Raw genomic sequence first — 24694 nt, 5'->3', positions numbered from 1 at the left:
AGCTATGCTCCAAATGTAGCATTTCACTAGTTTCTTCCTCAAATTTAAGTCCAATTTGCTGGTAAAAAGATTCTTCTTCTTGCTAAATGCAGCTTTTGCCATGGCAATCCTGGATTTAATTTCACTAGTACACCTTCCATCATCTGTTAACAAGCTACCCAAATACTTTACTATGTAGACCTAAAAATTTAAGAGTTTATTTTTCATAGTTGGGCTTATGAGAATCTCGTATTTTGTATCCACGGAGTGGCTTTTGTTTAGTGAACTAAATTTTATGTAAACCGCTATGCAAATTATGCCAGAGACGAGACTGAAATTTCCTTCATTACTGCTTTCTTATTTGTATGTGCGTGCTTATGAGTATCTCAGTACATTGAATTAGAGATGGCGAAAGGAAATAAACATGTCTGAAATCTTGTACTGAAATATATTCATGTGCTGAAGAAGCAGACAAAAAAGTACGTAAGATATTTCTATCATGAACACACTTACCTAGAGTAGACGGTACGTGCTTTCCGCTGTATGTTATACATGCCGTGATGTTGAAGCTGGTTGCGTAGAAACCAATACTAGAGACGTTTGGGGCAATAGATGCTTGATAAGTAATAACAGGAGATGTCTTCAGCACTACGGCGTGTCCTGACTTAAACGCGCCAACTGCAATATCTATCACACAGACATACAATTACGCCGTAAGTGTTAATCATTTTTTTTATTGCTAGTGGAGTGGGACTAAGACCCTTGTACTGCGGCCACTTCTGGCCTATTGTACCAGCCCCAGATGCTAGGAGAGGGTGACTGTGGAGCAATTGGTGGAATGAAGATTGGCAGGGAGAACCGAAGTACTCGGAGAAAACCTGCCCCAGCGCCACTTTGTCCACGACAAATCCCACTTGACCAGACCCGCGATCGAACCCGGGCCGCCGCGGTGGGAAGCCACCGAATAACCGCTTGCGCTATGGCGCGACCCAAGTGGTAATCATACCTTATCTTCTCTCACTATCTACAGACGCTATTTTCAAATATTCTCTGGCTACTTCCTAAGAGCCGGGATAGCTCAGTTGGTATAGCGACTGCCTAAGGGTCGGACTTCGAGTCCGGTAGCGTCAAGAATTTTCTCTTCTCCACACCGTCAAGACCAGCTCTGGGGCCCACACACCTTCCCACTGAATGGGTACCGGGAGCTCTTTCTCTGGGGTAAAGTGGCCGGGGTGTGTGCAACTGACCACTCACCTCCAGCTAGTGCCGAGGTCAAGAAAATATGGATCTATATATCGGCTCCCCCATACGCCTTCATGGCGTACTGCTTAACTAGTTAAGCACAGGGACAACTTTATCTTTAACTTACCATGTCGACTTCCTTTTGGATTCTTACCCATATTCAATTCAGAATCATTATCTGACGCTATAAACTTACACTGTTCATCCGTTTGTGATTTGTTTAACGACGCTGAGAGCACCCCATGCTACAGGGCCTAATTGTAGGACGTTTAATTTCAGAATTACTGGGTTTTGGACTTTGTCCATCTTCTGGTATTTTAAAGAAACGACGTTTCAGAAACTGTATCTGTTTCCGTCCTCATGTGAGTGGGTGGGAGACATCTACTTCTTTTTTGAGTAGTTTACAAGAGATAACCCCAATCATTCCTTCATTTGAGGAAGGAAACAGATCCATTTTCCGAATATTTCTGTTGTTCAGAATACGGGATAATGGACAACGTCCGAAACCACATTAATCCACAGCGTCACACGCCATCGTCAGAACCCTTTAGAATCTAGTAGGATGACTACTGTTTCATGAATAGGAAAATACACGTATGCGGTAGCAAGCGGTCATGGACTGGCCCATCGCTGCACGCTCAAACATTACCATGAAATCAACTTAGATGATCTAAGCACTGCCATAAAGACGATGTCACGGCCATCAACTATAAGAACAGATTAAATTCTACGCTGTCAACTGCAAAAAAAAAACAGTAAAAGTTTATATTTACTGGCTTCTCTTATCAGATCACGTTTTTTAAATTTATTTTAATTGGTTTTAAGTACTTTATTTTAATTTTCACGCTAGTCACTAATCCCTTCAAAGATAATGCTTTAAAATCTTATGTAAAGTTTTCCTTCATAATGTTAGTTTACTTTTGATTATGGCCACGAATGACCGAAACATGCAAGTCAGACAAAATTTTATTTATATAATTATTAACAGAGGTAGGAAGTTTGATCGATGTTTGACCTTTATCCCGTCATTTTCCTTTATGCTGTGACAGTGTAAACATGGCCGCTCCGCTAGCAGTTTACACCAAGGAGGAACAAAGAACAGTGATCCGATTTCTCTGGTCGGAAGGTGTGTCAGGGGCTCAAATTCACCGGAGGCTCTCAACACAACTCGGGGACAGTGCTCTGCCGCGTAGAAGTGTGTATCAGTGGATTGAGAAATTTAAAAGTGGCCGAACAAGAAATTCAAGACTCAATCTTCCGGGGGAAATGTGATGCTAACCGTTTTTTGGGACTCAAAATGACCTATACTAGAAGACTACCTGGAAAAAGGGTGTACGATTAAAAGGGCAAGATACAGTGATTTGCTGGCCAACGATCTGAAGCCTGAAATTCGCACCAAACGCCGAGGCCTATTGTCGAAGTAAGTGTTTCATGACAATGCATGACACACATGGCCGGCCAGACGGTTGAAGTCATTAACCATATGGATTTCGAGGTGCTGGAATACCCTGCCTACAGCCCAGACCTCGCCCTTTCCGACTATCGTCTCTTTGGACCGCGCAAAGATGTTTTACGGGGTTTTTGATTTTCTACGGACAAAGAAGCGAAGGAAGCGGTGCATAAGTGGTTGAGCGACCAACCGAAACCCTTCGTCTTGGAGGGAGTACGCAAGCTTGTGGACCGCTGGACCAAGTGCATTGAAAAGGAAGGAGACTATGTAGAAAAATGACGTACGTGGAGCAGTAGGTGGAATGAGACTTGGCAAGGGAAACCGAAGTACTAGGAGAAAACCAACCCCAGTGTCACTTTGCCCACCACAAATGTTACATGATTTGACCTGGGCTCGAAGCCGGGTCGTCACGGTGGGAAGACAGCGGCTAACCGCCTAAGCTATGGAGCGACCTAAAGACAACCATCATTTTCTATTTTTGACTTACCAGGATAATGATTTCTGTCAATGTCTAAGTTTCTGGAGAAGCTAATTCCGAATCCCAGGATCTGAGGATGAACCTCACTGCCAATGATCCGCTGTGAGACTTCCCTTTTAGGACCCCTTTGTCCTCCATGATAAATATATATTACACCAGTTCCTGACTCTTCATAGGGTGCTCCAACGACGAAGTCTGAAACAAATATATTGCCTGTGTAGGATCTTATGTTCCCGCAAGCAGTGGTTATGAAGAGTACTGTCTTTGGCATATAACTCCGTATAGTCCGTTGGAAGTGAACGGGTGTTTCGGTGGAACATATCGCCTATATCTTCAGGGTCGAAGAATAATCCAAGCAAGAAACCAGCCTGAAAGTAGGATCTACATATTCCGACGAATCGTCGGTTGACTTTCGACGGGCTACACGGCGTTACATCCCAGATGACAGAACTCTTCAACATATTCCTATTGTAACATTTCTTATTTTCCTCAGTCCCTGCCAATAAATACTGCAATAGTGCCTTAAATTTAGCACTAAGTAATGTGAAGGGTTACATAAACCGAGCAACAGACTATGAGTTTGTCGAAAAGAGAAAATGAGCAGCAATTAACTGCTTACCGTTGTATCCGTCCATATTGACGTCACCCAAACTGGACAGAGCGCTGCCGTACTGGGCTCCGGACCGCCGCGGGCCCACTATCGTCTGAGTGCTGAATGTCAGGTTGCCCTTGCATAAGAAAACACGTTCTACAACGTCTATGCACATCCTAGACATTGCTACTGAAACTAGAACATGGAGTAAGACAGGAATACAGGGAGGGGTGACGTCCTGGTGACAGGAACGAAAAACAAAAAAGTATATGGCCTCGTAGTGACTAGAAGCATTGAAAATTATAGGATGTAGACACAGAAGGCAGTGCCATAGCTCAGGCGTTAGTCGTTGGCTTCCCACCGCGACGGCAAAGGGTTCGAACTCGGGTTAATATATATGGGATTTATGGTGGACAAAGTGGCACTGGGGCAGGTTTTCTCCGAGTACTTCGGTTTCCCCTGCCAATCTTCATTCCACCAATTGCTCCACAATCACCTTCATGTATCATCTGGGGCTGGTTCAATAGACCAATAGTGGCCACAGTGGACTCTGTCTCACTCCACTAAGAATAATAAAAAATAATAAAAAATGTAGGCACAGAGCTAGGGGATATCTGTGGCCCTGTGAAGTCAGTTGCATATATATAATTTTGGAGAGTAGTGAAATCTTAGTGTGGAAATATAACTTGAATCCGAAGCAATGACTTATACAAAGAAATACCCCTTTGAATGTGCAGTAATTGTAATGTTAAAATCTTCGTCCAAAGCATAACAAATTTATCTTTTCTACAGGAGAAGATAAGGGGAGATTTACTTGTGTATGAATGTAACGGCTTCATTACAGAGCAGTAATGGACAAAACAGAATAGAAAAAGATTTTCATTCTGTATATATTTGAGCTGTGTGTTCTTCCTAACGGTAACCCCATACCCCGAAATGTATCCTACACTTCTTTAATCTTTAGTATCGGCCTGGCTACAAAATTGCAGGCTAAAAGGAGAGGGAGAGCGAAAATTGACAAATCCTGATCCAGTGCTAACCTGCCCAATATATACAAGTCCTAATGGATCAAACACACAAAAATTACATGGAATTCTTTCCCAGTTGAATGCGAACCATCATGGAACCCATGTAAACTTTAGGTGAGCCAAAGACAAAGGCGAGAAACTGGTGAGAGATTTGAGGTTTACAGGGGTGTGACTGTAAAGGTTATTGTCTACTGATTTCTGCTGGAGATTACTTTGGTTTATGTCCTAATAGAATAAACGTCATGACAATAATTACCAAGAAACTGACGAATTAAATGCCACTTACTGTCGTGATATAAACGTAGATCCGGCCTTGGTCCCATGTCTTCTTCTCTCCGTAATGTGGCGCCCCCACTATCACGTCATCCAGTCCGTCTCCGTTCACATCCAGGACGCACAATGCAGCACCAAAATACTCACCCATCCCTTCGCCTTCCAGTTCACGGATAATTTCCATCCTGTGCTCTTCACTGTTATTGGTCGCCACGTGGTAATCGAAGATATACACCTGTGAGAGCAAGTTCGTTTGCACTATGCTCGGACCTCCGCTCACTGAGTTGAACATCGAACTTAGATTATTTGCCGGTTATTTTTTGTGCCTTGCTAGTAATACGTAGTAATCGTAGTTTTTTCTTCAATTTAGTTTTCGTATTAGTGAAAACTCTCATTTCAATTTAGTTAACTAAGCATATGCAATGACAACATAAATTTACATGATAAATTTTCTGCGTGTTTCACCGTATATGTACTTACTTACAAACTTTTCAGTTTATGTAGATTCGAAAGGGCTGACTTTGGCGAATAACTGGGTTTTTATATGCCGTAGTTATACTGACATAAGTTGCTAAGTAATTGAAATTAGCTCTTTCTAACGAAACAACCAGAGTAAGTGCATTACGCCCCCTTATCTGAAGACGAAAACATCCATTTTCGGAAATGTTGTGTTTTTTTAGAATACCGGAATTTGTACAAGTAAAAAGAACACTAATCCCGGGTTTCAGTTAGCATTTATACAGATTCATCCCTATAAAATATACTTATGTTATACATCTTAAATAAAATCGTTCCTCGGAAAAGGGTCGCGGAATGCAAGGTTAGGTACTGATATTTGAAAGCAGAGGGATACAAGGACTGAGAGGGGCTGCGACTTCATGCAAATGGGATGTTACCTTTCCTTGGTACTTCGCCCCTGCTCTTGGTGCGCCACTCACGTAATAAGTCTTCTTCTTCTCACCGAGGAATTTTCCAGATGAGACCGAGTAACCTGACGGAATAAAAAATATTTGTCTGCATACTCCTTTAAGTCTTGTGTAGTAGCAGATTGTGTTATATCTCTGTAACTGGCTGAAGGAGAAACGCTCCTTCCTTTCTATTGCAGATATTTTGGGTTCAAAAAATAAAGAACAAACGTTTATGATTAATATGCAGTAGCAGAATCTGCAGGTTCAGACAATACCAGAGGCGTCTACGGAAACTGCTCTGAGAAGCTTCCATCCTAAAATAATTATAAAATAATCCTCCCTAAAATAAAAACTCCAAGATGGGTCTCGTGGTCCATAATTTGTCAGATTCAATGCTGAATGATATCATCACAGTGGTTGTTCTTCACTTATAAGTATTCCTTGTCCCCCTTACACACACAGACACATATATACATACATACTGTCACGTGTCCGCGGGTTCGTGACTAATCATAACGGGTTCTGGCTTGGATGATTGGATTTATTGACATCTTCTTTATAACCAGTTTTAATGACAATCAGTTACAGTAACTCACAATCAGTTTACAGTCGAGAACTCGCTCTGTTCTTGCTCTCCTGCTTCAGTTCCCTCATAGATGCTGAACTCAAGTACTGAACCGAACTCAGCGTTCGCACGTGTCCTCCCTTTATAACTTCAAGAAGAACCGAATAGGGATCACCACCTCCAGCAGTTCCTCTATTATTGTGTGCTTATCCGTTGCTGCGGACACATGTGTTAATTTCTTAGTCGCGTTCTGGTTTCCATAAGCATATTCGTTGCTGCGAGAATTTGTCTAGCGCCGTTTTCTAGCAATGGACGTCTCTGCGGTATTTCTCTGACTGCACACTTCCGGCGTTCAGGAGTCATGTCACAATACAAGCTTAAAACCCTTAAGGCTATAAAAGTAAATTTTGCTTACTTACTAGTTAGTATAGGAATCATAAGTAACTGCGTTTCGTTTTCCCTTCCTACAGTACAAGAAACTAATGAAGCTACATGTTTCAGAAGCTGTGCTGAAGGAAAATATTTGATTACTAATCTAAATCTATATTAAATTTAAATACATATTATGTTATTAACATAGGTATACAGGACCTGCATATATAGAGTAAAATGAGTTTCTTCTCCAGAGGAAAACTATATAAATTTAATTTACATCTTAAATTTAAAAATATTGTAAGCTTAGCATTACAATAATACTATGATTCACAGTTTATGAATCAATTGATTTGCAAAGAGGACTATTCTAGATACATATGATCGTGTAATCAAACAAAAGGTAGTGGGAAACTGAAAAACTAAACATAAATAGGCAAAAAGTTAATAGAAACTAGACACAAATATTGCTAACCCTTACCTAGATACGAGTAACTCCTTAACACCAAAGTTCTCAAAGGGTTCGGTACAATCGTAAGTTTGTGGTCATTTTCCTTGTAGCGTATAACAGTACCTGACAAAAAACAACAAACGTATCGTAAAAAAGATGCATTTTTTGTTCAACACCAAGAGACCCTGAAATGGCGTTACTGTTCAAAAATACAGATCACAATTCCTATTTGGAATAGTTTTAGGCGAACTGAGTGCGTCTTCCTTCAAGCCTGCCTTTGACGAGTACATGTATCATTATTACACCTGTGGACGTTTCTTAAGAGGTTTATCAACCAAAATTTTGTGTTCGTTCCTCGTCGCTCCCATCCTAAGCATATACCGATCCCAATGTGGTCTACTATATTTTACTGACCTAGTTAGGTGATGTATATGAATCATTAACTCCCTATTTGTGTAATGCTGTAAATTTACTATTATACTCACCCCTCTTGAATCAAAAGATTCCCATTTATATTCAAATATTTGTAACGGTTGATGTGCCATCAAAGGAAGAAACCGACTTCTTCACGAACACGACCAAAATGGTAAAATAATTATTTTGTAGTTTCTAAGAGCCATCGATTTGGGAAAAATGGGATTAAAAGTGTCCGACCTAATCAATGGTGAAAAATTTCATAATATTTTCTTCGTCTAAATGCATTTATTTATTTTGCTGAAATACTGACATCAATCGGAAATCGAACCACTGTGTACAGAATATATTCTCTAGGCTGTACACTGAGGTTAACCTGTTTTCTTTATTGTTTATACGAGGCGTAAATAAACACAGGTCAGACAGATAGAGACAAAACCCTGGTTTCCTATTGGTCTCCAAATACCGAACTACCTCCTGATAAGCTGTTCGTACATGTCTGTGTTTATTTCTGCAGAACAACTTATTGTCAAGGTCTCGAAATAGTACGTGAACAGTTACAGTACTGAGTGTTTTGTAGAAATGAAAATATGTAAGGTTTGCAGATTATTTACATATATTTTTAATAACTCACATTGCGTTGTGTCAAATGATAAGATGAGTAATGAATAATTAAATTAAAAAGATTGTGGAATATGGTAGTCGTGCCCTATTTAAAGTACTTTCCTCTTCAAGTATTATGTTTATGGACACTATCCATTATCCTGTTTTCATCTAAAAACCGTCCTGTTTATATTTCAAAATACATCGTTTCGGAGACTGGATTCTGTCTCCGTCTTCAGGTAAAACCTACAGAATTGGGACCAATCGATAGAGTTAGTCCCTATCTCAGGACACCTATACCAACACCAAGATAGGGTATACAACCCAAGCACAGCACAAACCATCTGTGAGAGTTAGGAGACTAGCTCTATCCATTCGGCCCAACTGAGTAAGTTTTACCTGAAAATTGAGACAAAATCGTCTCCGAAAGGTTGTGTTTTGAAATATAAAGAGGGCGGCGTGTTAGATAAAGACAAGACGATGGATAATGTAAGGTAAAAATAAGGTTGTAACTGTGCTTAACTAATTAAGCGCTACGCCATGAAGGCGTAAGGGGAGTGAATAGATAGATCCATATTTTCTTGACCTTGGCACTAGCTGAAGATGAGTGGTCAGCTTCACGCCTCTGCCTCTTTGCCCTCGCGGAGGTCCCTTGTACCCACTGGATAGGAGGTTGGGTAGACCCCAGACCTGGTCTGGACGCAATGGAGAAGTGAAAATTCTTGACCCCACCGGGACTCGAACTCCGACCCCATGGTCGTCCAGCCAGTAGGCAGTCGCTATACCGACTGCGCTATTCCGGCTCTTCTACGGTGGATAATATCCAGAAACAAAGTATTTGTGCTAATGTATCATCATCAAAAACTTTTTAACTCTCACTATACCGTTTATTCACCTGGAGAAGCTGAGGAAAATGCCGAAAACCTGCCAGAATAATCGGCCTCGCGGCCAAGATGCGAACTGAGCACATCCCGAATGCAAGTGAGAACCGCTATTACTTCAGCTAAGAGGCTCGGTACTGCACAGCATAAGCCCCTTATTTTTCAAATGAAAAAATTAGAAGAAGGAATTATTTTGATAAAATTGATTATGTCACTCAGTTCTGAGAACTGTAGCCAAAGGGAGGTACTCGTATATCATATTTACGAGCATTCTTGTGGGCCCCAAAACAATGTTTCTCTTGTTTTCTAAAAAGCAGTATTTATAAAAATACTCGCCTAATATTCAAGTTAATAATCACCAGCATACCTGTCCAATCCATAACTCCAGGAGCACCTATTAATATTTCATCTCCTTCCTAGAAACAAAAAGTACAAACATAATTTTATACTCTATTTACGCATCCAAATGCATTCTGCATAAATTGATTACTTTTTTGTACGTTATATACACGAAGTGTATAAAATACTCATAATCTTAAGACGTCCATATTTTGGTCCCCTGTTATTTTCAAAAGTAAACCACAGACCTAGAATTATATTTCAGGCGCTCGACGCCAAAGTATTCGAGTATATGAAATCTCATATGTGGCATGTATATATATTTTGGTTCTAGTAAGGGAAGTGGCCACATTCTAATTCACAAATATGCCGGTAGATAGCATACTGGTTTGTTTGACAAGCCACAAACTCTCCAGTCTGCGTGGGTTGTGAATTGCCATTTGCTCATAAGTGTTTAAAGGAAAGTTGGGTCTCTGGCTTTGGGTGTCTTACCGGTATTACGGGTTTTTATATTTCTAACACAGACTCTAATTTATACGAATTTCAAATCAAACATTTTTCCCCATAATTTCTTACACAAAGTTTTTTAAGTGAACAAGAAAGATTTATAATTTGCACATTAAACAGTTTTTGGATAAAAACGAATTTTTAAAAAAATAGTTCTAAATATATTCCGTTTGATACTGTCTCTAGCGCCGAATAAATTCGAAAAATCAATCGCCAAATTTACAAATAAATATATACTAGATAAGATCGTGAGACATCCAAAATAATAAAAGCATTACATTTCTCTCATACACAAATATCTCCAACATTAATTAGGGATTCTAATTAGATAAGGGATAAATAGGTAATGTACTGCAACGTACTCCCTGCTGCCCATGCCAAGAGACCGAATGATAAAGACTTTTTGGTTTTTATTTCTTTTATAATTCTTCGGGTTGTCAGAGACCGAATACACTCGGTAGATGGCCACTACTGGCGCCACTGGTGATATTTGCCACCACTAGGATGATAGACAAATGTGGAGGATTCGATGGAAAGAGAATTGGCAGGAGAAAACGAAGTTCACTGAGCAAGCCCGCACCAGTACCGCTTTCTCTACCACAGATCCCACGTGATCTGGCCTGGGATTCAAACTGGGCAGCCGCAATGTGAAGCCGGCGACTAAAAGCTATGACACGATCGATATAACGAGGTTACTGAAATCACGACAGAATGAAGACTATAGATCTACACATGCTTCACTGCCTGAGTAGAAATCTCTCCGACTGTCTTCATTGTAATTTTCCTTTCTTAAAAGAGCTTCCATTTGTTTATTTGTTGTTTATACAGGGTGGGCCAGACTCAATTAGGCAGTTTTTGATTAGATGTTATTTTTATTGATAAATGTTAACAATTGAAATGGTTACAAAAATGGAATCGCACACACAGAAGTCATCGATTTTCAAGATGCTGGTCAACCTGGGCACCACCTAAGTCAACACAGGCTTGCAGACGCAAAGCAACATTTTCACACGCCTTTCTACACATATTCACCGGAACTTTATTGAACTCCTGAACAATCACCTCAAACAGATGTTTCATACTGTCAATGGGATTAGCGTACACCTTGTCTCTGAGGTAACCTAAAAGGAAAAAGTCTGGTGGGGTGATGGGTGATCGGGCTGGCCAATCCACAGGCCCTCGACGGCCAATCCAGCGTTGAGGAAAAACTTGATGCAAGAACGCCCGAACAATATTGGCGAAGTGTGGTGGGGCCCCATCTTGCTGCCACCACAGTTCATCAAAGTTCTCTCTCCTCTGAAGTTCTGGGATGATACTTTCCCTCAGCAACTTTAGGTAGGTTTCCCCCGTGACGCAACCTTCAAGGAAGAACGGGCCAATCAGTCCTTCGTACGTCACGCCGCCCCACACCATCACTCCCGGGGGCTGGAAATCGTATTCAATGGTGGCACTGGGGTTCTCTGGCCGCCAAAACACGCAGTTGTGTCTGTTGACCGATCCTGATGTGTGATATTTGGCCTCATCAGTCCAGACATTATTCCGGATAAGGCCAGGGTTCTCCTGAAACTTGGTCAGGATCAACTCGGCGAACTCAAGTCGCCTGTCGAAGTCGTCCTCGTTAAGAACATGAATAAGCCGTGGATGGTATGGCGTCAGCTTCATGTCACTCAAAACTCTCCGCAAACTTGTCCTCGAAATGTCCAGTAGGGACGACAAACGGCGTGTAGACTTCGATTTCTGAGGAGATGATGCCAGTTCCCCAGCAACACATGCTTGTGTGTCAGCAGTTCGGACAGTTCTCGGCTGACCAGGATGCTTGGGATTCAAAGCACTGGCAGTTTCATCAAACTGCCTGTTTATTCGGACGATTGTGTCCCTGTGGACTGCTGGCGGTCCAAACTATTCCAACATCCTGCGCTGGACTTCTGATACATTGTTAGTAACTGAGAAAAGGCGCACACATTTTACACGCTGCTCGATAGACAACCGTCTACGGGCCATGACGTTTCCTCGATGCGCACTAAGTAGGCAGAGTATTGACCTCGTTCACAGCATGCCGTATGATACTGCCATCTATCGACAACAAAAGGTACTTTCCCATTATCCCGTGTGTTGTTGGATTGGTTACTTTTTAATGATCAAAAACTGCCTAATTGAGTCTGACCCACTCTGTATAACGTCACTGTCCACAATTGACTCGAATTATTGAATAATTGAAAAAAGAAGAATGAAATGGAAAGGATTTGGAAGGAAACGGTTGCGGCCTAATATGAGGAAATATATCAGCGTTTGCACATGGAGACCGATTAAAGCCACGAAAACTCGCAGAATCGCTAGCATCGCTTTCGGGATTAGAATTGGTCACCACTCCATAAAAAGTCAGAAATGTTACCATTCAAACAAAGCCGTTCGGTCAGTAGAACAAAATCTGTTGTACTGAATATGGGTGAGCAAATTATATACCTACCGCTAGGCAACGACTCGGAAAATACATTCCCACGAAGTGTACGCATGCAACAGAAGGACCTACAATGCTAGGCAACGGATCATTAAACATGCCTCCTTATCGATACTAGCTGTATTTTTTGTGTGGTCCGTGCAGAAGGGTTATAAAGGGACACAATCTGAAGACGTGACGTGCAGAATAGTAGTCGAGTCGGGAAGTGAAAAGTCTAGTTTCGGGACGCGAGCCTGCTAGGACATGAGCTTGGGAACAGAGGAATTGAATTGAGTTGAGACTTCTGAATTTGCAGCTGCAGAATAATGGCAAGAAACGCAAAAACAGGCATGTCATCATGAAAAAATATCCAATTCCTTAAAATCAAAAAGAAAATCACTCCAACTATAATCGATTTGTAACTCTTTTTCAGCATTCTGGCAACTGTAGCAATAAAATATTCTGAATCTTTGTGACTCACCTTGGTAAAGTGCACAGACATGCCAGCTTGTCCGAAAGCATGAAAATTCGAGATATTTCGTAGAGAGTCTGGGTCGTGGGGCTTCTTTTTGTAATACATATCTGGAATGAAATAGACAGGGTTAGAAAGTATAAATGTATTTAATACTTAACCTGCTGCTATAAACTTTCACCAATCGTTGCCGAATTATTCGCTGGCAGAATTTACCTCAATGACTTTAACGAGTTTATGTTTCATTGATTTGCTGAAGACAGTCTAGCTTCAGGAAAATTCTGTTGCGGGATCAGTACACGTGTTACTCTTCGCACTGCCGTAACCGTTCATCAGCGAGAGCAACCTAATGCGTGCACCTAATGTGGATTTAACTAAAGATCCAGAGATTCCGGGTTCGATTTCCGGCTATACCAGATTTTGTGAGAAGTAGAGGGTCTGGAACGGGGTCCACTCAGCCTTGTGAGGATAATTGAGGAGCTATTTCAAGGAAATAACGGTTCCGGTCTAGAAAACCGATATTAACGGCCGTGGGGATCCGTTGCACTGGCCACGTGACACCCTCTATCCGCAAAAGGTGGTACTAACTTCGCCGACAAACGGCGGTCGCTTGGTCGGTATAGTTCGCTTGCGGACTACAGGCAATTTAGTTTGTATCTTTTTTTTATCTGTGACTCTGCATCACACCCAATAACACTCAGCTCCTGATATAAAGTTTTCCAATGAAATATAGCTTTTCTTATTTCAGGTTCATGAACGCATTTTATCTTTATGAACTTCTCGTGATTAAATTTTATAGAGAAATAATCAATTCCAGAGTAGGCATTTAATAAAGCACTTTTAAATAGACCTACAAGCAGCAACCTGGAAGTCTAACATCATTAGCCCTATCAAATGCTTCTACGTGGCTATGCGAACCCAGAAAATGCATGAGGATGCATACACTGGAATTCTCGTATAGCTCCAAGCTGCTCCCGGTTAAGCTCGCGTGCTGCTCGCGGACACAACAGCAATATTCGTTTCAACCTTTACCAAATCAGCTTCAGATTGTTGCCTGTCTAATGCTGGTTTCTTGCTTGACTTACTCTTCTATCCTGAAAATGAAGACGACGCATTCCTCTGAATGATCGGTTGGTTTCCAACGGACTACACCGCTCTATATTCCAGAAGATAGAAATATCCATAACCACCGATGCGAGAACCTAAAATCCTAAATATTGTCTTTCTTCTTCTTTGCTGGCTTTACAACTCTGTGTGGGTCTTGGCCTCCTCCACAAGTTCCTGTCCAGGATCTTATGTTATGCTTCCATCCAGGGATGTCGCATAATAGAAACTTCTATAAATTCAGCGATACTTTAAAGAAACGTATTGCCTTATGGTGCTCCGTAACTTGGGCAAACTTCACTCTACAAGGAGTCACAATCCAGAACACAAAGAACATCAAATCTCACTTCAGACTGTTGATTCCAGTTACTAATTCTCATGTGATTTCACATATATCTATAATGAATACAACTATTTTATATAAAAAGTTAAAGTTGTCAATATGTTTAAATAATTAATCACTACGCCATGAAGACGTATGGAAGATTGGATTTCTAGATCCACGTATTCTTGACCTCGATACTTCTTGGAGCTGACTGGTAAACTTTAGGCTTTACCCCCATTACACTAACGGGGCTCGAAATCCGGCCCCTCAGCCTTCCAGCCCGTAGCGAGTCGCTATACCGACTGCGCGCTCTATGCTTCATATACTTTTACATGACGATCACAATGGCCGGACGTTTTAAGGCATGAACCGTTTTCGCCCCGCTTGAACACTTAGATCGTGTGTTCGAATCCCACTCGAGGCATGGTCTGCACGCGTTTATTCTCTGTTTGTGTAAATAGCGGTCTTGAGACAGGCTGATCCCTCGTCCAAGGAGTCCTACCGATTGTGTATAAATTAAGAAAATGATAAAGCGTCCAGGGTCCTCAAGGACCGTAGAGTCGTAGATAGATACAGATGGATACTTTTACATACCTGAGTATTTCTTAAGAGGCATTAGCTTCTCAGCACTCCTCTCAGAATTCGATATGTTTGTGACGTAGCAAATTCCAGTGACATATTCATGCCCTTTGGATGAATAGAAGCGGTTTGTCCAAAGTGGTGCACAAACCTAAATAAATGGAGTCATAAACAAATCCGGTGGGTTTACTTAATAGTCATAGAACAGACGAGGTATTCTTAATATCAGAGTAAATACTAGAAGAGGACAAACTTGGTACAATCATGCACTTCAATTTTTCAATACAGAAGGATGATGGTCTGCAAGACGCTATTTGGATGACTTCAGGTGTATTCCCAAGTTCTGCTCCGTTAAGTTTCATTCATTTTCAAACATAACATACTGTATTTTGATTTATATACACAATATTTAATATTTAAATATTATTAATTTAATGTTTAAATTCAGAGGAGGTTTCTTTCTTACAATCTGAACTAATACATTTACATAAGTCAAAGGCATTGCGATAATACTTGATAAACGACGCCGTATTTTAGGAAAAAAAAATTAAATTAAGAGAATATAAAATCTCCCTTTTAACAAACTGTGAAAACAAAATACTTCAAGGCGTTATTCAGACTGACCACCACAATATTTGTTAGAGAAAGACTCATGCTCTTTTTAAACATCAAATACATCCTACAAAAATTCATTTATAGCCTTATATACGAGTATAGTGGGCCTGTTATAGCCTAATATGGCTGAAGAACGGAATTTCTCAACATGTGTGAACGTCTCCCATTATCAGGCTGCAACAGAAATCCGTGAAATGCTTTACGAATTACAGGAAAAGTCCACTTACTATTTTATTGTATCATATTTCTTTTAACTAGAACATCATGAACAGACTTAAAATCTGAAACGAGTGAGATCTACTATTTTGTTTTGCAAGATTTCCAAAAATCCTGACATTAGAGGAAAACCATACGCTGAAGACCCTGAGAATATTCGGACCGAAGAGAGATTAAGTGACAGGAGGTGGAAGAAAACTGAACAACTGGAGTTTCGTAACTTGTGTTCTTCACAAAATATAATTCGGATGATCATGACGAGGAGGAAGAAATGGACAGAACATGTAGCATACAAGGAAGCAATGCGGAATTCATATCGTGTAGGATTCTGATGGGAAAGCGAGAAGGAAGAAGACCGTTACGAAGATTTAGACGTAGGTGGATGGATAATATTAAAATGTATCTTAGAGAAGTAGGATGAGGTGGTATGGAGTGGATTCATCTGACTGAGGATAGGGACCAGTGTAGGGCTGCCGTGAACAGGATAATGAACTTTTTGTTCCATAAAATATTGGGAAATTCTTGAGTATCTGAACGATTCGTGGCTTCCCACTCAGTCCTATGGAGTTAGTGGAAATGTGCAGGAAATATAAAGCCATGCAGGACCTTCCAAAGAACAGATATTTCCTTCTTAGCAGCTTTAATTTAAACCGCATTGTTAAAAGTAGTATAAACATATTGTGGCGTGCCTTTAGAAAGTCGGAATGTTTGAGATCAGAGTTGATTTCCTTGGCAAAGACCAGAGTTTCCGCTGCGACGCCTTTGAATCCGAATGCTAGCAAACCTAAGTAACGGATTGTTCGAGGCAGTTGCATGACAACCACTGTGATAAACATGTGTACTTCAGTCGGAACGGAATACTAGCAGGGAGTTGCCTAGGAAACGCTGAAACAACAAATGCGTCTCCCCGGAAATGGAAGGATATCCATGGAAACGACTACTGACAACTGATAAAACCGAACCATTGAACATGGTGCGCTCTATTCAGTCCGAGTACATGTGATATTAGAGTCCAGCTTCGACGAGTCAGTGTGGAGGCGGGGTCGAATACCTCCACCGTGACCCTGCGAGTCGTAGGAGGCGACGAAAAGGGAAGTCTCAAATATGAGACAGTAAAATACGGTTTCGAGTACCAAGGGACTCAGACCCGAGAAAGACTATGCTGGCAAGACCCAGTAGTATGTAAAAAGTACAGACCCGTCCTCTCGTCAGAGAGGGCGCCCCACAAAAAACAAAACCGTAACGTTCAACAGTAATAAATATCTGGTCATGAGCCCCAGACGGGGCTCGACACCAAGACTTACTGACTGACTGACCGTCAGTCGCAATGTGACTTGGACTTGGACTTGGACTTGGAGTCAGTCGCAATGTGGCTTGGACTTGGGAGTCAGACGGCTAACAAATGACAGACCCGACCTCTCGTCAGAGAGGGCGCTACACATGGACAGGACAGTAACTTTCATACAAAAGAAATATCTGGTCATAAGCCCCAGCTGGGGCTCGACACCAAGACAGACAGACACCGTCAGTGGTAACGTGACTCTGACTCTGAGTCAGACGGACCCCGTGTGGAGGCGGGGTCGAATACCTCCACCGTGACCCTGCGAGTCGTAGGAGGCGATGAAAAGGAAAGTCTCAATTCTGAGACAGTAAAATATGGTCGCGAGTCCCAAGGGACTTGGACCCGAGTAAAACAGCGCTGGCAAGGGCCAGTAGCATATACAAAAGACAGACCCGTACTCTCGTTAGAGAAGGCGCCCCACAGAAACAAGACCGTGACTGTCAAACGATAATAATTAATATCTGGTCATGAGCCCCAAATGGGGCTCGACACCAAGACTTACTGACTGACTGACCGTCAGTCGCAATGTGACTTTGACTTTGACTTGAGTCAGACGGTAGGCCCGTGTGGAGGCGTGTTCGAATACCTCCACCGTGACCCTGGACGAATCGTAGGAGGAGACGAAAGGAAAGTCTCAAATTTGACACAGTAATATATGGTCTCCAGTACCAAGGGTCTTGGACCCGAGAAAGACTGCGCTGGCAAGGACCAGTAGGTGTTGTAAACGACAGACCCGTCCTCTCGTCAGAGAGGGCTCCCATAAAAACAAGACCGTAACTGTCAAACAATAATAAAGATCTGGTCGCAAGCCCCACAANCCTCCACCGTGACCCTGCGAGTCGTAGGAGGCGATGAAAAGGAAAGTCTCAATTCTGAGACAGTAAAATATGGTCGCGAGTCCCAAGGGACTTGGACCCGAGTAAAACAGCGCTGGCAAGGGCCAGTAGCATATACAAAAGACAGACCCGTACTCTCGTTAGAGAAGGCGCCCCACAGAAACAAGACCGTAACTGTCAAACGATAATAATTAATATCTGGTCATGAGCCCCAAATGGGGCTCGACACCAAGACTTACTGACTGACTGACCGTCAGTCGCAATGTGACTTTGACTTTGACTTGAGTCAGACGGTAGGCCCGTGTGGAGGCGTGTTCGAATACCTCCACCGTGACCCTGGACGAATCGTAGGAGGAGACGAAAGGAAAGTCTCAAATTTGACACAGTAATATATGGTCTCCAGTACCAAGGGTCTTGGACCCGAGAAAGACTGCGCTGGCAAGGACCAGTAGGTGTTGTAAACGACAGACCCGTCCTCTCGTCAGAGAGGGCTCCCATAAAAACAAGACCGTAACTGTCAAACAATAATAAAGATCTGGTCGCAAGCCCCACAAGGTTGCTTTATGCCATGACAGACTGGCCGACTGAGCGTCCGTCTTAAAATGAGACTCAGACTCAGTCAGACGGTAAAATACGGTCATGAGTTCAATGGGGCTGGGAACCAAGAAAATTTTTGCTTGAGAGCATCCTGGGAAATTTTGCAGCGAGTCAGTACTCAGTTTTTAGTTTGGCTTCGACTACAACAGAAGCTGTAACTGTGATAGTAAAGTTGTGAATATTTGTACTTGTGAGTGAAAATGAAATTGGCCAATAAACGTATTCACCAAATCAGAGACCCGAGTGAATTTACTTGTCGCGTTACATGGGCAACGATCGACAGTATTAACATATTATCATGTGTCTCAATTCAAATTCCAATTAATTGTGCATTCAACTTAAGCTCAGACTTACCACAATCGATCCATTTCTGTCACCCATTGCTTCCAAAGACCCACCAATACCGGCATAATCTTTGTACTGTGAATATTTACCTTCTGGGTTAAGGTCGTTTCCTGTAAGTTACAATTACAACTACCATAATTTCCTAAGTTTTCTAAATTCACTTCTTTAGTACGTTTATACTAATTAACCTAAGTCAATAATTGAAGCATATTTAACACCAAACGGACGTCAGAAATCCGTTTTAATTTAGTCTATGTGATTTCAATATATTGTGACAACTTAATAACTGAGCAGACAATATTAATGAAATATTTCTGGCGCTAGGAAAGCATGTTGCACGATTGATGTGATTCATGTGAACGATTGAACAGGTTGATTTCTGGTTTATGCGAATTTTGATTGAAATAATCTGTGAATGGAAATATAGTGACAAAACTGGAATTAATAGGAATGTTAATTAATTTACATTAAATTACTTAAATTTGCAATAAATAATTTTGTATGCATATTTATAACAAAATTGAGTCGTAAAATAACTAGCAGTCAAATAGGTTGGGTACAAAATAAGCTTTTCCAGTCCATCATGGTTTTTCAAATGAGAGATATTAAGCACGTTTCTAAAAAGCAAAGCCGATTATAATATATAGACCTGAAAAATATATAGAATTAACTCTTTCATAAGAATATGTCTTCTCCTTACCTTCGTAGATCAGAAAGCTTACTGCGTATACCATCCTAAAAATGTAATTCTCGACCTCTTATTTTTTCTTCTCCAATTCCATGTTATTTTGGGCCACCTGCGCCTTCCAGTGTATCTGCATCTAGTCATCATATGCCTCAGTAATTCTCATGAATGTTTATCTAGTCACGTGCTCCCGGCCTATAACCTTAAGGTTCTCATATCTGTGGCTACTATTATTCTTTTCTTTTCGATGCTCCATCCTCTTGTTTATTGAAAGTCCATGAAATTTACGTATGTCCTTTCGTTTAAAAATTCTTCAAAATCCAACATACACTTGATAATACTGTATTTACTGTATTTTGGAAATCTTTACATTTAATTCAAACTTTTGTAACAAATTATTTTACACACACACACACACACACACACACATATATATATATATATATGTATATATATGCGTAATCACGGGTTACGTAGGGAGCATGGGAAGAAATGTTTCGCTCTCTACAGCGTACAGACCGACCCGACTCCGGCTCCCCCCCCCCCAACCCTCCTATCCAATGTGTCCCGGGGGCCCTCTCCATAGGTTAAAGAGGCCAGGACGTGAACCTGACCACTCACCTCCATCTAGTACAGAGGTTAAGCATGATGGAGCTATATCTCGACTACCCTACACGTCTTTATGGCGTAGTACTTATTTAGAGACTTGGGGAAATTTACCTTTACCTATGGGCATGATTAATGTGACTTGTTACGGCGATAATTGTAGGTCTGAATGATAGCAAGAATATTAATTTCGTTTTCATTGACAATGACTGTTTATATTCTGTTCGGTTATTTTTGAAGCTTCAAATAAAATAAGAATACATCCCGTAAAATTGCTCGCTATTGGCATTCTCGGGGCACGAGGTAGCGCGTTTGGTTGAGCCACTATGCTACAAGACGGAAGGTTGAGGATTCGAGTCACGATGAGGTGGATTTTTCAATTGACCTAATCCTTCCAGCCTCACTGTGGCCCTGGGGTCGAATGAGCCTCTAGCAGAAACGAGTGCCAGGAATCCTCCTGTGGGGCAAAGGTCGGCACGTGCGTAAGGTTGCCAATCTTACAACCATATGTGAGCCTATTGTCTAGAAGTACTGTGGGAACCTCGGCGTCTCACAACCCTATGGGTCTTCACTGCCTGTTACAGGGAGAGCTTTATCTTCTATGATCAATCTCCTTGAGTTTCGTGTAGTGAAAAATTGGTCCTTTTCACGGGACCCCTGGTAGTCGAAAAGAAGAAGATTAGTTGTGTTAGATATATGGAGTTAAAAAATGCATCTCCCTCTTTTTGTGTTATGATTTCTGTTTCTAACGGAACCTATATTCAGTTTGCTTTAGTGTGCCTCTTATTTACCTGTCACCATGGAAAGAGAGCTCCTGTCTTAGAGTAGTATAATCCCAATTAACTCTCTTCATGAACTTGTTCTTTCATTGTCTCTTTTAATATTTAGTAAATTACTCTTTACCCCACGGCGGCCGGCGCGTAGGGCTAGCAACCTTGCTGCCATCTATGAGCCGATTGTCTAGAAAATGTGGGAACCTCAACCTCTCACAACCCTATGGGCCTTCATGGCCTGTTACAGGATACATTTACTTTACTTTTACTTACTCTTTACCCCTATTTATTTATATTAAAGACTAAATTTCAGAGGTGAAAACGTGGATCAGATTCATGACGAAGCCGTGTGATCCACAAATTGCCTATGGATTTATTCTCATTTGGAATATAGGAAGATGATATGTCAGAACTCAACTTATGAGACAGTGTAAGACAGCTTCGAGATCGCTTCATTTTATACCCTAATTAGTAGCGAGAGGATGTGTTATTTTTCTTGGAGGGACTGGGAGCAACATCGAAAATCGTTTAAATGGAGTTACTTATTGTAAGGAAATGATTTATGAGAAGATACACGTAAGTAACTCAACCACACGTACCAGGAAGCAAGCAGGCACATACCACCAACAAATACTTGATATTAAGAGGGGCTCCACATCACAAGGTTTTTAATTTTTAAAATTTGAATCCCCCCCCCCACAAAGACCCTATACTGGCTCTGACCCGCTCTCTGCTACCTGCTCGCCCCTTCTCTACAGATACCACCCCTCTCCTCCCTATTGATTTCCCATGTGGCCCACTCTCCCTCTCTCCCTGTTCTTATACATCTGGGAGTTTTCGACTATTGGCTCAGTCTGCAGCCACCTGCTCACATTGGTTCGTCGCTGACGGATTTTTCTACCCTGAAGATGGAGACGATACATTCCGCAGAAACATCTGTTCACACAAGATCTACAAGGCACCACATTCCAGAAGATGCAATTCTTCATATTCACCCTTGTGGAAACCTCAAATCTTATACAATAAAATTAATTTGTTCTGCAAGTGTAAAGAATTTAATACGTAGCATATGATCAGTGTGCCAACAACGTAACAGTTTACGCGAAACAGCATGCAACCCAAAGATAGTCCTTGTGAGGCCGAAACATGTCGTGTAGTACTGGAAGAAGGATATGAAATAGGAGCGGTTAAACCAGGAACCACATGGAGAGCTGCACCGAAGTCTGAGTACATCGAGTAGCAAAACATTTTAGTAGGTTGGTAAAATACCACACTGTAATTTAAATATGATAGCATTCATTTGCTGGATCTAAAGCAAGAATGGAAAGTAATGTTTACATACCCGCAGGATCAAGGAGCTGTGATGTACATTTTCTATCTCCCTCAAGCTGGCAGTGATACACCACGCCGGGCTGCTTGACATTCACGTGACCTGGGTAAGTGGAGTTTCCTCGTGGTGCTCCAACTATCAACCTGAAAGGCTCAACCGAAATAGTGACACCCCCTTCGTCTGGACTAGTGAATAGACCTCATTGAATACCTCCTACTGAGTGCAACGTTTGCCGTCATTGCGCTCAGCTGCCAGATACAATCGCGAGACAATTTGAAACAGATCTTACGCATTGTGAGAGTGAGTAGCATATGTTCCTGTTGCTGCGAGACATTATGCGTCATTGTAGTATGGTTTAATACATTGTCACATAAATGATTACTGTCATCAGTTCTGGGGGTCACTTAGCAAATAGATTTTCAGTCTGCAAAATTACAATTACGTCTTTTGAAGTCTATCATGACAGCGGATGCAATATCACTTACCCGGTTCACATGTAGTAAGACAATTACGATGTACCCTATAGGGTTATGCATACTACACTACCCTTTACCCTTTTGCAGTAGAAAAAGCATTTCCGCAATCAAGATGGGTAAAAGACATGGAAAAAGATAGCAGAACACAGATATTTTAAGATCTTCAACTAAAGAAACGAAGTGAGTAAGATTAAACAAAGGAAGTACACTGAAAGAAACTTACTTACTTACTTACTCTGCCGCGCCATAGCTCAAGCGGTTAGTCGCTGGATCCCCGCCGCGACGGCCCAAGTTCGATCCCAGGTCTGGTTAAGTGGGATTTGTGGTGGACAAAGTGGCGCTGGGGCAGGTTTCCTCCGAGTACTTCGGTTTCCCCTGTCAATCTTCATTCCAACAATTGCCCCACAATCACCCTCACCTATCATCTGGGGCTCGTACAATAGGCCAGAAGTGGACGCAGTACAAGGGACTTAGTCCCACCCCACTAGCAATAAAAATAAAAAAATGCTTACTTACTCATGGAGCTGAGCCCTTCTTGAGAAGCCGCCACTTGTGCAACTACTCAAGAATTTCCTAGCATTTCATGAAACCCGAAAGTTCATTACCGTGTTCACAGGAGCCCTCCACTGATCCCTGTCCTTAACCAGATCAATCCAATCCGTACCATCCCATTCTATCTCTCTAAGATCCATTTCAATATTGGCTATATTTAATATTTAATATTAGTCTTCCCAGTGGTCTCTTTCCTTCTGGCTTTCCCACCAATATCCCATATGCATTTCTATTCTCCCCCATTCGTGCTACATTCCTTGTTCACCTCATCCTCCTTGACTTTATCATTCTAATTATACTTGGAGAAGAGTACAAGTTATGAAGCTCCTCATTATGCAACAAGAGATGCTTGATTTCAACACAGTTGTTAAGATACGCAGTCAATACAGACAAGAAGATAAGTAACTCTTCATTTATTTATTAATTAAAATTGTTAGTCGATGGTAGGAAGTGAATATGTGTGCTAATGAATGTGTGTTCAGTGTGTGCCTTGTCACCAGAGCGCAGTGTGCTCTCACAATTTGCTGATGATGACCTCCAAACAATGGAGGGTAACCATGAAAAAATGAACAATGAACACACATTGGTCCTTAAATTCTTTTGGCTTGTTTTGGACTTCATCCATCGTCTGGTATGTAAAAGACAAAAGACCACGACGTTTCGGAGACTGGATCTGTCTCCGTATTCAGGTGAGTGGGGAAGGATAAACCTACTCAGTTGGGCCCGTTAGAAAGAGCTAGTCTCAATCACTTGTTCAGTGGTGGTCTTTTGTCTTTTACATAGCAGGCGATGGATGAAGTCCAAAACAAGCCAAAAGAAGTACAGTGTACACCATCGTCAGAATCCTTTCAAGTCTATTGGTCCTTAAGTTCTACGGTTTCTTTTACGTATTTACATCCATAATCACTTTAAATTTGTTCGTCTTAAGGTGTTCTGAACATGTGTCTCACTCTATTGCAAACTTGCTTCAAAGAAAAATAATAACAAAGAAGGGAAGAGAATTAAGCAGTGCTTATCTCAAGGCCATGTTTAGGATAAAATTTAAATATGCAGTACCCCATATCCACATGAGATTTCTGTTTCAACCTTTAACAAATCTGTCATCCCTGGGTGCAGTTTGTTATGGAATTTAATATTAAACTTAAAAACTGCCATTATCTTGAAATATCGACTTACAAAATGTAAGTATTTTTCAAAGAAATTTTCACTTTATCTTTAAACAGAAAAAATAATCAGGAATTCATGTTGATATATCATATATGCCGACTGGAACTACTAAGAAGCGCGACAGTGTATTCATTATGCAACAAAATCTTGGACAC

At 41.3% G+C, this 24694-nt stretch overlaps 1 protein-coding gene across 1 annotated transcript in view; it reads right to left on the bottom strand.

Annotated features, from left to right (window-relative positions):
- The window catches only part of LOC111866634 (integrin alpha-PS3), a 49704-nt gene extending 30710 nt beyond the window's left edge, over window positions 1-18994 (bottom strand). Inside the window, exons 1-10 of the mRNA XM_023855767.2 lie at window positions 18960-18994; window positions 15015-15150; window positions 13001-13101; window positions 9604-9652; window positions 7369-7461; window positions 5939-6033; window positions 5056-5277; window positions 3769-3877; window positions 3159-3344; window positions 493-666 (exon numbers count right to left, since the gene is read on the bottom strand). Coding sequence (XP_023711535.2) covers window positions 493-666; window positions 3159-3344; window positions 3769-3877; window positions 5056-5277; window positions 5939-6033; window positions 7369-7461; window positions 9604-9652; window positions 13001-13101; window positions 15015-15150; window positions 18960-18986 — 1192 coding nt within the window. The 5' untranslated portion in view covers window positions 18987-18994. The remainder of the gene's footprint in view (window positions 1-492; window positions 667-3158; window positions 3345-3768; window positions 3878-5055; window positions 5278-5938; window positions 6034-7368; window positions 7462-9603; window positions 9653-13000; window positions 13102-15014; window positions 15151-18959) is intronic.
- Between the last annotated feature and the right edge of the window lie 5700 nt (window positions 18995-24694).

This window comes from Cryptotermes secundus, unplaced genomic scaffold, assembly GCF_002891405.2.
Source record: "Cryptotermes secundus unplaced genomic scaffold, Csec_1.0 scaffold967, whole genome shotgun sequence".
Taxonomy (NCBI): Eukaryota; Metazoa; Arthropoda; class Insecta; order Blattodea; family Kalotermitidae; genus Cryptotermes; species Cryptotermes secundus.
Note: the sequence above shows the minus strand (reverse complement) of the source record. Positions and strands in the feature narration are given on the sequence as shown.